We start from the raw sequence: 15608 nt of genomic DNA, 5'->3' as shown, positions 1-15608 counted from the left end.
GACTTTTTTTAACAGTGCCATGTGTGGTACATGGAGTAGTGTCTGTGCACCTGTGCTTGATCAACGTGTGCTGCAATTTGCAGCCCTCACTGTCTCATGTCTGTAGCTTTACTGAGCAGTAATGGAGGGAGTTTGGAACTTCATGCAGTCTTGCACAGTAGAGAAGTGGAGGGATGAGATGACCCATGGAGCTGAAGGGCCAGGAAAGATCATGTTCAGGACTTAAAAGGATCGTTTCTTCAGTGTCATCATTTGCCTTGGTAACAATTCCCAGCCAAGCTAACATGGTGCTGTACTACAGGATCTTGAGTAGTGTCGTCAGCCAGGGTGACAAGTGTGCAGTGATTGTTACTGAATGTCAGTCTGTCTGTTGTTACCCACCTGTGAATGATGCCTTGCCCACTTTTTTCCTCCTTGCTGCTTCAAGGTAAATACGTTTTTTTTGCATGCCTCTAGCAAATGTCAGTTACAACACAAACATCTTCCCTGAGCTGTGCTGTGTCTTCTTGATATTTTTAATGCTCAGTTGTTCTGAAATGTGTTTCAGTTGCTCTGCTGGTAGTCTTGCCTGAGAAAGGCACATGAATGGATCTGTTTCCCAAGATTGTTTCTAACTTGGCTGATGTGTGCTAAGTTTTGGTAAGAAGAGATTCCTTGCCTGCCCTTTTTATTGCTGTTTTTGTGGTGTATTTCCCAATATATGAATTAGAAAGTTTTACTTTGTGATGTTCCTGAAGAGATACTGTTCCTGTAAAACATGCTGTGAGCAGACAGCCCCATAACGTAGCACTGTGAAGTACTTTCCACTCCCATATGCTTCTCTTGACAGTTGTTTTGTTACCTTCCTGGTTCTTCTGTACATATTCTAGTAAGAAATATGTAATCTATGTTTAGATTCTCTTTTTGGATTATCTATATATTCATTGTTGCCTCCAGCAGATCCTTTTATGGTTTATTTCTGCTACTCATAGTAACATAATGTTTACTCTTTTTGTTGCTTTTGTTGTTAACTGAGGTTATGAAGTTTCTAGGGCCGTGGAGAAACTGTAGTTCTTATTACAGGATAGTCTTACTGCTTGGAGGGTTCAGTATCCATAGCTTCTTTATGCTAAATTTGAGGTGCCACACAACTCTAAAGCAAGTAAGAGTACTGAGAAGTAGGAGACTCACACCTTAGAATCCTGGGTGTTTTAGTAGGTATGTCTGATGACTGGTAGTGTCACATCTTCATCAACTTCTGTGCTGGGAAAAGAGGATGTAACCTGGCTGGAGCTGGCAGAGCTGAACTCACTTGTGTTGGTCATGAAGTTGGTCCCAGGTCTGGAAGCTTAGGCAGCAGTAGCTCAGGATAATGTGTTTCCAGCCGAGTGCTCTGAGAGCTCTGATAAGGGCTGTTGGATTGCATTAAGGATGTGGAAGAAAAGGCTTTGGGCAAGTTTCATTTCTCTTCAGAAGCGAGCTACTGCAGTTTCTTTACTTGTCATCCAAAAATGAGTATGTTGCTAAGGAGAAAAGAACAAAAAGACAAGAATGAGTTGCTAAATTTTGTGATACTTGCACAGGAAAATATACTTGAGAACATAATTATCCTTAAAGCCAGTGCAGTTCCAAAATCTCTGATAAGGATATCTGCACTGAATTTGTCTATGTTGTACATGGATGCCTAAGCTTGACAGCTTATAGAGAAGGTAATTTTTGTTAGTTTTGGTAAAGTTCTTGTATTGGTCTTATTGTTTGAAATAATACTTCTGTTGCCTTCTTCCTTCTTTCTTCTTTTCTAGTAATTTTGCCAGGAAATTGTCTTCTGGAAGTTCTATGGGTGTGAATTGTGACAGAAGTTTGATCTTTGGTGTTATGCAGTTGCTCTGTTTATTACAGGGTTTTTTGGGGTTTTTTTTAAATTTCTCCTTTTCCAAGTGAGGTCAGGGTCAATAACAATTTCAATAACAATTGCACATTGTAAAGAAAAAGCTTAGGTAACCTCTACTTAAATGTACCTAAATGTACACAAGTACTTCTTGAATTTCTGTTCCATCTCTTTGAATGTCCCTTTTCTTTCCATGTTTTCAGCACTCTTTTGGTGAAACGCTTATTTCAGCCTCAAAGGCTGGAGTAGCTGGGACTGTTCTGCTCTCTTTCCCAGCTTTTTTTTTGAAATCTCCTTTTCCTGTGAAAATGCGTTGACAGATTCTCTTTCATGTGCCTTGATTTGCCAAGTGATACATGCTGCGAGTACCACTAAATGCCTTCATATCTGACTGTGCAGGAGATTTTTGGTATCATTTGCTTATTCATATACAACTGTTTGGAAAATTAAGCATGTACAGGCATATTGTTACGATCTGGCCACGGAGCAATGAAGTTGTTGTTCCGAGTTCAATACAGAGCGATGGTACCCTGCCAGCTGAAAATCTCATCTTCAGATTTTTCATCGTGCTTTTGTGTCTGTAGCGGAAGCCTTGTGAATCAGCCTCTCATAGGAGCTGCTTTTAGGTGCTGCAGGTTAGCACTTCCATTTATTCCTTGAAGTAACAGGATTTTGGAGCAGCGAGCCTGCTGACCTGAGCAACTTAAAGCTCAGTCAAGGGTATTTTTCCTCTGTGGTAGCACAGCACAGTTAAGGATATGTGTCAATGAAGAGAGTCCCTGTGGATAACTGGGTTTCTAGGATACAACAATGATCTGTTTCAATTAGACAGTTACTCTTGTCTTCAGGCTCTCTCTCATTTCATTGCTTGTAGAGATTTTATAGTGATAATGCAGTGTAAGAAGTAAAATTGTTTTAAGGATATATTTTTTGCTTGTGTGCAAAATGCCACTCAGTGATCTGTCATCTGCAGTAAAAAAGAGGCTAATAAAAATTTAGTAGGTCATTTCAAAAGCTTCCAGGATCTGCATTTTGGTGGACACTGCAGTGTTGAGTATAAACATAAAGCTTTTCACTAGTCATTCAGTTGGATGAAAACTGACACCAGCTGCTTAGAGACTAAAAATCAAGTTGCTGTGCAGAGAGCAATTAAAAGGAAAAAAAAAAAAAAAAAAAAAAAAGGAAGTGGGGGAAAGGAAAGCTTTTCCATTTTAAAAATGCGACCTGGTTATCCCAATTGAGCAAATCTGATGAGAGTTTTTCTTAGAATTAACATTTGTAAAGTCAGTTCAAGTTTGTGTGTACTTTATCTCTAACATATGGCTTCCCACACAATGATGTCATGTACAACTAAGTGCCAAAAAAAGCGTGAATGCTCCCAGCAAAAGCTACACTTTGAACTAGGATTTGATGTGTGGTTTCTGTGCCTGTGTGTGCGTGGCCAGAGAGCCAGTCCTGTTAGAGCACTGAGCTCTGCACGAAGGCACTGCTGTCCTCAGCTGTGGGTGATGGTCTGCAGGAAGGCACAGTGGCCATGGAAGGCATCTGTGTCATAAACATCTACTTTTCTCCCCTCTTAGATGTTGGAAAAGGAGCGAATTGTCACAGCTAATTTGCTTCAGAGGAGTTCTGGAGAGAGACTGTCAGCTCGAGGCATCTTGGTGCTGTAAGAGCTTCATGCGGTTCCACAGGAGAGGATTTCTCTTGTGGAGATGTATCCTTGGGATTTGCAGGTGTTGTGTAGGCACAGCAAACTGTTCTGTGCATAGGCTTTGTTCCCAGCCCACTTCTTAGCTGAGTCATGGTTTTTCAAAGGTTGTAATGATGTTTGGGAGGTGGATCTCACTTTGTGCTTGTGTTTAAGGAGCGGATGGTGGGGTGGCTCACTCTGACCCCCTCTGTATGTTCTCCTGCCCTTAATGCCCCATCTGGTGGTCTGCTTCTGACCTTCTGTTACAGAAAGCTTTCCTTGGGTCGCACGGTTTTTGATCTCTTTCATGCAAAACAGAATGTGTTACAGTGGTATGAAATAAAGAGAAGCTGTGGGTTCTTTTTCTTTTCGTCTACCATTTACTGTAAACTACTGCAGTGTCCTGTTCTGCTTCAGCAGTGGCTATGTTAGGAACATTCCTGAGTCAGAGCATAGATCACAGGTTTCCTCCTGAGCTCTTCCACTGGCCATGCAGCGGAAGTTGGAATCTCAGACTGCCTACAGGTCTTTAACATGATGGTTATTAACAAATGTTCTAAAGGAATTTTTGAGGGTGGCTTTAATGTCGGAGAAGGGAAAAAATGTCAGTGCCAGTGCCTGCTGTTACAGGTTCATTGGTATTGGCTGCCAAATGCAAGAGTTCATGAGGATTTTGTAGTGTATTTTTTGACTGGAGTGTGAAATGCAGTTAGGCTGTCTTCTAAAACTCTTTACACAGCCTCCGTTACTGCTGGCCAGCAGGCACGGGTTTGTCTTTGCCCCTTTGTGCTTTGGTGCACGTTTTCTCCTCATACAGAGATGGAAGCTTGTGCTTATTTGCTGTGCAGCAGGGGGAGAGTCTAGTCTACTTGCACCTGGGCAGCAGCTGAGCCCCAGCTGTGCATGTGGGTGAAGAATGACTTTAAGATGTTCCTCTTCTTTGTTGGCTACATATTCAAACCTGAAATATGTAAAAATGAGCATGTGTGTACCTCGGCACTCACTTTGCCTGCTGCTTCCTAGTAACACTTATTTTCTCATAATACAGATTTTTCTGTCAAGAAAATTTTTCATCAACTGCAGTGAGAAAGAGGGCTGAGACAGCATAATTTTTTCAATTTCATTACTTTCTCTTTCTTTTAGCCTTTCAGGTGGTACAAGCAGCTTCATTAGTTAAAATTCATATGAGCATCTGGTGAATTGAGGGATTCTTTTACAGTAAGAAAATCAACATCTTTGGTGCACTGGGCAGGGGTGCAGCATATGCACCAGGGAACAGAACCTTCCAAAATCTGCAGGGAGCCCCGCGGAGCAGCTGTGAGCTGGAGCTTGGGAAGGGAGGGACAGTTCAGGCTCCCATTCCCTCCTCTCCCTGGCTTTTGTGTGCCAGGGGTAATTATTGTCACTGTTCAATCCACGCTTAATGCCTCCCAGAGAAGAAAGCAGACAGCTTTTTGTCTGCACATGCTTCTGTGACTGATATTTTCCTACAAGCCAGACACCTAAGAAATTTAGTTAGAGTCTTACACAAGGGAGCTATATAAATTTTTTGCAATGACCTAATGCATACAAACTCTTTTGGTGGAAGCTGTACTAAATGCTGTTAAATAAATTAGGACGTTATTAAGTGTTAAGCTGTAGGAGGAAGAGTTAAGATTTTTTCAGATACATTTGCTTCTGTCATTCTTTCTACCCTTGGGTGGTCTTGAGTCCTACACTGCATTCAATTTCCTACTTCCCATTCTTTGAAGAAAAAGTTAAAATATATGTTATCAGAAGCTGCCCTTAAATGGGATATGCTGCTCCATCCCATAATCAGGTAAATGTTTCAAGTGATTAATATTCCTAGTGAGCTCATAGCTTTAATTTTAATGATTTGGGAGCTCCTGTTACATAGTTAGTCAGGAATTTTACTGTAATATTTGGAATGTAGGTAGCATTGATTGCCTTTCTACCTAAAATGCATCTGTTTGAAACAATGGGTAGCAACAAAAGAGTAATTTTTCTCCTTGCCTAAAAACATAGCTACTAAAATTTAATTTTGTTTGTCATTGTGTTAATACACAGAAGATTTTTTTTTAAGTGATACATGTTTTGAACTGTTTTGCTTCTACTCTGCTGGCATTTTCTGTTGTTTGCAAACTTTATTAGTCATAACTTAGTTTCTCAAAAATAATAGAACAAAAATTACTGGTTCTATTGTTAAGGTTTAATTTTTATTACAAGTAAAGATTGCCTGTATTTGTTGTCATGCCTGTACCTGTCTATGATTTAACAGCTTGATAATATAGAAAATTACTGACTTTTTATTAAGTACTGGGAATTGTGGTAGTGCACAATTGCCATATCTTAATAGCAGAGTGCAGAAAAGTGATGCAGCTTCTTTGAAGTCACATGAGGCATCAGTGACAGAGGTGAGATTACATCTGGATCCTGCATTTTAAAAATACATGGAAGTATATGTGTTATAAATGAAGAATATAGAACATATTTTCATATATAGAGCATATCAGTATACATGTATATTATATAAAACCTCCTTTCTTTATTACGGGTTATAGAACAGACATTACTTTTTAGCACTGCAGCTACAGGAAGGATGCAATCTGCATCTCTCTAATTGCTATCTGGAAAAATGACTAGTCTAGTTTCTGGTTTATGAACTTGTGTAGCTTTCTGGTGTGGAGACATGGTATATTTCTGTCACCAAAGAGCTCTGTGGACTGCAGCAGTCCTTTTCTGTAGTCATGAGAAGGTTCTGTCCTTCCCAGATTCACACGTCTGCAGCAGCATTAGCAGGGCACGGCTGTGCTTCTGTAATTTCAGATTGGGCAGTTTCAGGGGTCGCTCTGCTCAGTGACAGGTTTCATTACTGGTGAATTGCTTGTGATGCCAGCTCGTTTTGGGGGGCAGCAGGAGCAGCAGAGAGCTTGCCACCCCAAGGCCACCAGCAGATTTCCTGTGGTTTTGCTCCTCCCATGTCCCCGTGTCATTGTCTGAGCTGTGGCATTGTACCGGTGCCATCTGTGACTCCTGTGGCCCCTGCCACTAGTGCTCGCCTTTCCTCGCCTTTGCTGTAGCTTGGGATCACGGCTTTGTTCCCTAAGCTCTCTATTCTTTTTCATAATGTTATCAGCCTGGTGGAGTTTGGCTTGTCTGATGCAAGCCCGTCTGAAGGGGAACGAGGAGCCGTCACCCGACGGTGACAGCTGTGCAAACAAACAAGTCGGCGTTGATATTCATCAATAGCTTTGTGCAGCCGTGGCATTGAGATGCACCAGAACATGTGCAATCTGTCTGCTTCCTTTGTCCCGCGGTACAGCCAGAGCGGCCGCTCTGTGCTCACGAGGCCGATTGTCATGCTGCGGTGTGCCTTCTTCTTCCTTTTATCCTTTGCTTTTCCTGCCTCTTTGTGGGCTGTCGGGCTGCTCCCAAACACATCTGCCACGCGTCCCATCTGCTCTCCCTGAGAGGCACGCTCAGTCCTGACGAGCGCTATTCAAGGGGTGCACTGCTCTGTGGAGCTGACAGAAAACTCTAATTTGTATTGTTAATGGCGTATCACTAATGCTCCCTGTTTCTAAAACACTGAGCAACGTAAATAGGGTGGAACATCAACTTGTAAACTTGCTGGTGAGTTTTTTCAAAATCCTGCATGCACAGGTGAATTTCTCCCGTTTCCACTTACTGTAGGTAACAGTGCTCTTACTTTGTCTTAGAGCTTGTAACTTTTTCAAGACACCGTGTGTTTTCCTTTAAAAAAAATGAAACATTTATTTCAGAAGTTGTGTTCTTCCGTTCCTGGCATCAGTGGCAAGATTCTTTACATTAAGAGGCAAGGCACGAGTGTGTGATGAAATAATTATTTACTATTCCTTTGTCCTTCAAGGAAAAAATATTATCAGACCATCCAAAAATTTTTAAAAACCATATTCTAAAGTCAGAATTTAAAGCCTTGCTTGTTCTGCATGTCTGTTGGACAGCTTAGGGTTATGCACTTAACTCTTGAAAACATCTTTTCGGTGACCTTTACTTACTTCCAGCAGGATCTTGCCATGTGCCAGCTCCCCTGTCAAGTTGAACAAAAATAAAGTGGCTCTCAGTGGGTTGAGGAAGAAGATAGGCAGTAGAGTTGTTTTTGTGGAATCACCTCTAGCTTTGAGTCAAAGATTTGTGGCGATACCTGATCAAAAGTGCAGTTACTAATTAGTATTAGTATGCAGCTCTGTGTGGTCATATTAACTGTCAGCTGTATTCACCATGCTCATTATGTTGAAGGTGTCACAGCTGCCTTGTGTACTGCTGCAGAGATTTACAACATGAAGTTGTGGTGAACGAGGAGTAACATTGTCTGTTACCATGTTTGTCCGCAATGTGGAATTCACTGTAAGCAAGGGTTGGGTGTCCAAAGTACCAAGCTGGGCAGGATTTTGCAGGGCTGCCTAAAAGGAAATGCACACGCATGTAGGAAGAGAAGTGATTCATTTTGACAGTGTTTGTTTCACAGCCTTGTAAGTCTCCCTTTAGTAACTCCCTGCTTACTCAGAATGTCACAAAGAGAAAAGTAAAGGTTGGAAGCATAAGTCAAAGAAAAGAATGAGGCCAGGGAGGCTTCTAGCAATGAAAAAAAAAAGTTGAGCAACTTTTGCTAACAGAACTGTGTCAAGGTACATTTTTGTTCTGTGCTTCTTGGAAGCTGCTTTGTCTGGTACTCATATTACCTCTTTGTGAAAGCTGTTCTTCCATGGTGGCTGTACTGTTCTGCACTGTGTTGTGTTCAGGCATCTGACCTCTGTTGAAGAGGTTGAGGATGGACTTGTTTACTCGTCTTATATAGCTTTTACAAGAGTGTTTTTTCCTGTCATTTTGTTCTTCACCTGAGAGCATTGTAAGGCAGTATATTTTATCATCATACCCCAACTAAGCATCATAAAGCTGGTTAATGCCTACAGTGAGTTTGAGGAGGAAAAAATGGATTTGAACTGCTTGAGAGTATAGTATCTGTTATGCTGCAAAATGTCGTGCATGGAATTTGTAATATAAAGGATATAATCACAGCATTCACTTAGGTGTGATCAGTGGTAAGCATTAACTCTCCTAGTTGTGCTTTTCACATCAGCACCTTCAAAATTTATCAAGTCGGTGTGTCAACACTTGAAAAGTTGTGTCAAGGAGTTTAGCAAACAGACCAGGGAGAAGGGGATAAGAACAGCAGTTTATCACCTCTGGAAAGTGGTGTTAGACACTGGGAAACAGATAGGTGAGCTATTCCTTTAGGACTTTCTGTGGGTTACTGAATTCAAGACACCCTTTAAAGGGTTACAGATGTAGTTGCAGTTGAGCTGTGTACCGTATCATTTGTCCAGTGCTTTGTAATGTGTATGTTTGTTTTTACTTTAAACTGGTCCCTGGTGGTTTAACTGGATGTGATTCCTGCCCCCCCAGCCTTGTTAATGTGTGTTGCCAGTGGGTTCCAGCAGCACTGCCTGGACACTCCCATATGAAAATAGAGTGAGCAGGTGTGATAGATAACTTAAAGATGGATGCTTCATGTGTACCCTTGAAAAGTATTCTGCTGCAGTTTTCTGTGATTTCCTTTAATAATTCAGCTCTGAATGCTATTAATCCAATCTTAACAATCTTAAAGTAATCAGCCTTTTCTCTGCCAAACTCATCAGTGCTTGGAAAAGCTTATATACAGATCTTCTCTGTAACCCAAGAATGCTTTTGTGAGAGAGGAGAGTATTTTTTGGTTGAAATATGTGGTGAATTCTCAACTTTTTCTCCTTTGTGTTTGAACCTGGCCATTACTACTTGAGCTCTGCAAACTAGAGGAGTGAAAGCTTTATAGGAGTCCTATAAAGAGAGCAATCCTATAGAGGGCTGTGAATAAATATATCAATTGTGTAATGAAGCAATTTGTCAGTAACTGCTAACAGGCCAGACTTCAGATGAATGGTGGATAATGTAAAAATAACATGTTACAAACATGTCACAACGTGTTAGCAAATTCTTCCTGTTGATACCAGGTCCACATTTGTTTTATGAAAAAGGGAACCCCTCTTCATCTCTCATATCACTCATTTCTGATATGAGAGGGAGGATCTGTTCCATGAAACAGAGTAGGTCTTCTAGTGACCTTAATATTAAGAAAGAATACAATCAGAGGAAATTAAGGGATACTAAAGGAGAGCAAAATACCTAAAATTATGTAGATTTTCCCTTGCATTGTTCTTTGTTAGCCTTTCTGGTGTGTTTGCTTTGTGAGACCAGTAGTTGCCATGTAGTGTAGCCTTGCACAGGTAAGAGGGAGACACTTTCTGCTCCTCCACGGGTCTTACTGGAGTGTTGCTGTAGAGACATATCAGTGCTTTGAGAGGAGTTTGTATTGTCTTGTTCATTTCCAAGGAATGGAATTTCACAAGAAATCTTACTATTTGTGCTGACTTGCTTGTGGAGGGTTTTTACTTACTTTGTCTTTGCCCTTGAATACTGGGCAGTTGTCTCCAGAAATATTCTGTGTGAGGTTTGTGCATGGCAATCTTACTGCTTGTGCTGATCTGTTGTGTTTTGGCTTTTGTTTTTCTCTCCCTCTTGATTTAGATGAGAGATCCTTGGAACAGCAGAATTTTTCCTTTTTCTCAACAATGCATGAAAGCATATCAGGCAGCAGGACACAAACAGCCTTAGCAAGGAGTACTTTGGAGTCCCAAGAAAGTAATTTGCTTCAAACAGTTTTATCATCAGTTACTAGTTCCTTTGATGGGACTTTACTTAGCCAAGAAGAAACAGCCATGATTTCAGAAGGGAGAAGTACTCCACCGTTGGTAGATGTCTCTGTAAGGAGCAATGAGGCATTCCTAAGTGATGATGAATTTATTAGCTCCTTTTCAAAGGCACAGTGGACTCCTCCAGTGAAGTCTTTTGCAATTTTAACAGATCATCACTCAGTTAATACAGTAGAGCCATCAAGAGAAATGTTAGAAACTGTGTTGCTAACACCTTCATTATCTGTCCTTTCTTCACTGTATGATATCTCAGAAACAGCACAGCAGAAGACTCCGTTGAGTGCTGTCTCTGAACGCAGCTACACTCTTATGGAACTAAAGCCTTTTGTACCATATCCTGAAATATTAACAGCAAGCAGAGACTTGCTGTTGTACCCTCCAAATACAGCTGTTCCTTTCACTTCCATTCCTTCTGACACGGGAGTTGTGGCACCGGAAAACAGTAATGCCAGTTTAACAGCTCTGCCTTTTGGGGGTGCTTCAGAAGGATCGCCTCTCCATCTCAAGCTGCTGGGTGAAACCAGCCCTGGGGCCCCAGATGCCACAGTGCAACGTGCAGGCCTGTATGGTGACGTTTACACCCATGTGAGTAGCTGGGCAGCACAATCTCTCAGCCGAAGGACTCCCCCCACTCCAAGCATTCCCTGGCCCACGCCAGCTTCAGCAGCCAGTGCTGAGCCTGCTTTTTATCCTACTAGTCTTCCACTTGTGTCTTTCCCTCTAGATTCAGCTGCCATTTCCATGAACTCTAATACAGTTCTTAATGCCAGCCTGTTTACACATGAATTCTCCACTACAGCACCAAATTTGCCTGCTGGTTCAGAAATACCAAGTCAATCAGAGCTTGTCAGTGAGCTCAAGAGTCCAGTGCCTTTCACGAGATCCTACAGTTACTGTCTGTATTGTGACTCAGAAGTTTCACTTCTGCCAGAAGCAGGCTTTGCCCCAGAACATGATGTGGGCTCAGGTGATTATGTTGAAACTTTGTCCATCAAAGCCTCTGAAGTACAAGGCATAACTGCATTTACAACTATAATTACTGATGGATATGAATTAGAGGAACCTACACCTGAGATTTTTGATACTTCTTTTCCATCAAGACCAGTTGTTTCACTTTCTTCAAGATTTGCAGAAATCCATGACTCAAGCATGTTTTTATTAAGCACTACAGACACTAGAACACCTATAACAATATCTCCCTCCTTCCATCAGCTCCCTGGGGAAATGTCACTGAACATCTCTGTTTCCCAGACCCTCCCTGTTCTGGAAACACTTTTGGTGACTCCAAGCACTCATGTAGAACTTCCTGGTGCCACCACTTCTCTGTTGGACTCTACCATCATCCCCAGTGAGCCGGTCACGTCGTTTGCAATCAGTCAGACAACCTTGCTGGAACTGCCAGAATTAATGCCATCAGAATCCATGGTTTTGCTTGGCAAGACATCTACAAAGGACGAACTGTCTTTAAATATTTCAGATTTTCCATCCAATCTTTTATCAACACCATTTCTTATTGAATCTAGCTACTTGTCTCTTTCACTGACCATGCTAAATTCTTACTCTGTCATGCAAAGTGATTTATCAACACTGTTACCTCAGACCCTGTTGACTGGGACATCAGTACTTCCTGAGGATGTTACCAGCTGGGACTTAGCTACCACTGTAAGCTCTGCCACTGACACTGAGGTTTCTCAGTTACATCTTGGCCAAACATCATACTTTCATTCAAATGCATCATCCCTTCCAGATGCACAGGTTCCTGAAATAATGCCATCATCAGATTTTCATTCAGAGTCATCCGTGTTTCTGGACGCATCCTCGGTACTGCCAGTGGGCTCTGAAGTTGTGTTTACCTCAGCTGCCACAGGAGCTACCTCTCAGCTGGAGCCTTCACTCTCCATCTCTCACTCTGTGGTTCCTACCCTGGTGCTACCCACTTCTGACACCCAGTCAGTTACCAGCAGCATCTTGCTCAGTGAAACAAATCTGATCTCTTCGTTTAGTACCTTTCTGGCAACTCCTGTCTTAAACATAGCTTCATCTCTACTTTCGACTGCTCTGGGTTCTGATGAGGATATTGGTGCTACAGTTAACCCCACGCTGCTTTTAACATCTGGCAGCAGGGGCAGTGCCCCCACAGCCCTTCCTCCCACAGACCCTGACAACCTTGCATCGGATGCCGACACCATCAGCATAATGCCCTCTCCTACAGCATCTCTGTCTGCCACCTCTTCATTTGCTCCCACACAATTTCCTCTGACGACCAGCCCTCCCCCTGGACATGAAGTTCCATCAGGAAGCAGTGTAACTGCTGGTGCATCAGCTCCTTCCACCACTGCCAGCAGTGCTACAGGCAGCCCAGGGACATTCTCCTCCACCCCGCTGAGGACCACTGCTCCATCTGAAGTGGTGGTTGTGACCTCTGCTGTGACTACTACCAGACAGCCATACGTCTGCGACATCACCGTTCCTGACGCCTACTTAGTCACTGCGGGTAAGATATTCCCAACATTTTAATTTTGGTTTTCAGACGCCACTGTAATATGACCCCCTAGGTAAATTGCAGATTTTGGATTAACTAAGTGAACCTTATGGCGTAAATTTAGACAAAGAGCTGTAAAAGCATTGATTTATCGTTTACTGTTAAAAATAATAGAGTTCACTTGGACAAAGTCCATTGTGAGAGAGCATTACAAATACATTACACTGCACAGAGAATGAAATTGTCCTCAAAAATTGCTGGTACTAGTGTGCTGAGTTAGAGGCTGCTTTATCACTTCATTGGTTGTAAATGAATGTTACTGTCATGGTACTGTTCTGCCAAACTGTGTAATGATCTGACTGAGTAAGTTTCTCCTTTCAGTTGTTGCTGCTGTTTATTAAAAAACACCTGCATGTGAGGTAATGTTGTAATATGTAAAAGGAGAATTGGTTTAAAAAATGTTTGGGTTTTGCAACCATGTTTATAATTTCACCTTACTAGCTTATGTTTGTATCTTACCTCCTCCCATACTTACTTTCAGTTGGATGTGGTGTGTTTGTAACCAGAAAAAGTGACATTAGTGTGTTTCAAAATTAATTGTCTTGGTATCTATATTTGCTTCTCTGGTGTTTTCCTGCCTCTTCCTAGCTTGTTAACAAAACAGCGCCAGCAAACTAATCCAGGGCAGCTGCAGAAGTGCTGCATTTTCATGCTGAGCAATATTTTTTAGTCTTAAGACTTAGTTGTGAGAAATAAAGCAAAGTGAGCATAATCTCATCCTCCAGATATGTAGGTGATCTAGCTATGCTAGTGATGAGGAAGACTTTTTTAAAATGTAATTTGAGTACTTTTGTAGGCAAGTTACTGATGGAAAGTAAATGCAGGATGACAACACAACACTTTTCAGTTGTTTGCATAACCCATGGTCACAGTGTCACGTGTGACTGTAACAGACATGACATCCATTGGGATGTGGGGATTTCATAGCTCTTTCTTACTCTATGGATATCCCTTTCATTAATTAATGTCATGTTTGCTTACTTTTTATTTAAGGGAAAAGTAGATGCATATTTTCTGTGGCTTTTTTCTGACCTTACCTGCATTCCATGCATTGCCTACAAAACTTTTAACTGTGTTGTGACAGCAGACTCACACTCAGACTGAATATGTTGCTACTTTCCCATTTGAATGCCACAGTGGCTCTTGCAAAGTTTTTTATCAGAATGCTAAAGACATTAGCTGTGGAAAAACAAAAGAAGAGAAAATAAACGTATAGTTCCCTAAACTTTACAGACAGTCACTTTTTAGGATACAGTCACACCTTGTCCCCTGTCCTTGTTGTTCATCTTACCTGTTTGATGCAACTGATCTCACTACCTGCTTTTTCATGCATTGTGCAATTGAAAATGCAGCTTTGAATAAAAACCTAAGAGATGAAGCTAAAAGGTATTTTCTCACTGACATTAATTTCTAGTGCTGGCCCGAAGAGCTGTTCTACGAAATGTCAGTGAATCCATCAGAGAAGTGCTCAGAGTTCAGTTCAGGAGATCAGTAGAGCTAGAGGTAAGTGGTATGAAGTGTGTACAAGTACTCTCTGGTCAATGTAATGCAGTAGGTAGCTTTTAGTTCAAAAGCTAAAACAGTAATTCGAACAGTCCATAGATACTGTATGAGAGAGCTTTATTTTATTTTAACTTAAATGTTAGTCATGTTTTTGTTGGGTTGTTTTTTTTTTTTTAATGTGAAAATGATGTCAACTTTTTTACTTTTAGAATGCGATCATTTTCTAGGACAAACCTCTCTTGGCTTTGCTAGAGGTGAGCAAGCAGTGTCCAGAATCTACTGCTCACCTCCTTTGCCTGGTGAATTGAAATGAAGAACTTTTACCCTTCAAAATACCTATTAAGCAGGTCTGTTTGTTCCTCTAGATGATTACATACTTAGCACTTCAAACAAAATGAAACCTTCTGCACAGTCTCGTGCTATTTTCTGTTATAAGCGAGACCATCAACACTTGCAGGGGAGGTGGTGGAATCCCAAATGCCTGATTTGGCAGGTGAAAAAGGTGGGGGGGAGAAAATCAGGTGTGCAATAGTAAGATGTTATTTCTAAGCCTTCAGGTAGGTGTAACTCCTGTCCTTACTCCCCTCACAGGAATAACTGTACCCTTGAGGTTTTCTGAAAGCTTTCTCTGCTTTGGTATTCAAGGAATCATCTTTGAACAAGATTTTCTAACTTCCAAGTGACTGTCTAGTTGAAATAAGGGTTAAAGACTTTGTTCCCCACCTCTGTCTCAAACCCTCTGAGAGGAAAAGATATAGGGGTAGATGAGGGTACCTTTGTTGTACAACCAGATACTTCAGTGGTGAGGAAATACTTCACTAGAATTATTGGTGTAGATGACGTTCAGCTGCGTTTGCAGTTTTGCATGTCTGTATTCATCTGGTTGTCACAGCCCAGTACCAGATGATCTTTTGTGAGTCAGTGATCTCATTTTTGTTCTGTAGTTAACTCAAGTAGCAGTTCATTGAACAAAACTTGCATTTCTCCATGCACAGAATTACTTGGTGCCTTGAATTTTGGCATCTCCCATAATCACTGCACTCAGTAATTAAACAGCTCCTGTCTGATGTTTGAGGATGTACATCTCTACTACTCAAGATAGGAGTGTTATAAATTTCTGCCAAATTTCAGCTACAGTGAGCTGCCTCTGTAAATTATGGGTAGTTTATGTCCTTTTAGCAACACCTGCTCGTGAGCTACTTAGATTTTTTTTTTTAA

At 41.4% G+C, this 15608-nt stretch overlaps 1 protein-coding gene across 5 annotated transcripts in view; it reads left to right on the top strand.

Moving 5' to 3' along the window:
• The window catches only part of KIAA1549 (KIAA1549 ortholog), a 141181-nt gene that overhangs the window by 58716 nt on the left and 66857 nt on the right, over positions 1-15608 (top strand). For all 5 annotated transcript variants that reach the window (XM_068190932.1, XM_068190935.1, XM_068190933.1 and 2 more), the window contains exons 2-3: positions 10161-12839; positions 14302-14390. In XM_068190932.1, the coding sequence (XP_068047033.1) occupies positions 10161-12839; positions 14302-14390 (2768 nt within the window). The remainder of the gene's footprint in view (positions 1-10160; positions 12840-14301; positions 14391-15608) is intronic.

The sequence above is a fragment of the Anomalospiza imberbis genome, chromosome 5, assembly GCF_031753505.1.
Source record: "Anomalospiza imberbis isolate Cuckoo-Finch-1a 21T00152 chromosome 5, ASM3175350v1, whole genome shotgun sequence".
NCBI classification, from domain to species: domain Eukaryota; kingdom Metazoa; phylum Chordata; class Aves; order Passeriformes; family Viduidae; genus Anomalospiza; species Anomalospiza imberbis.
This window is presented reverse-complemented; position numbering and strand designations above follow the sequence as displayed.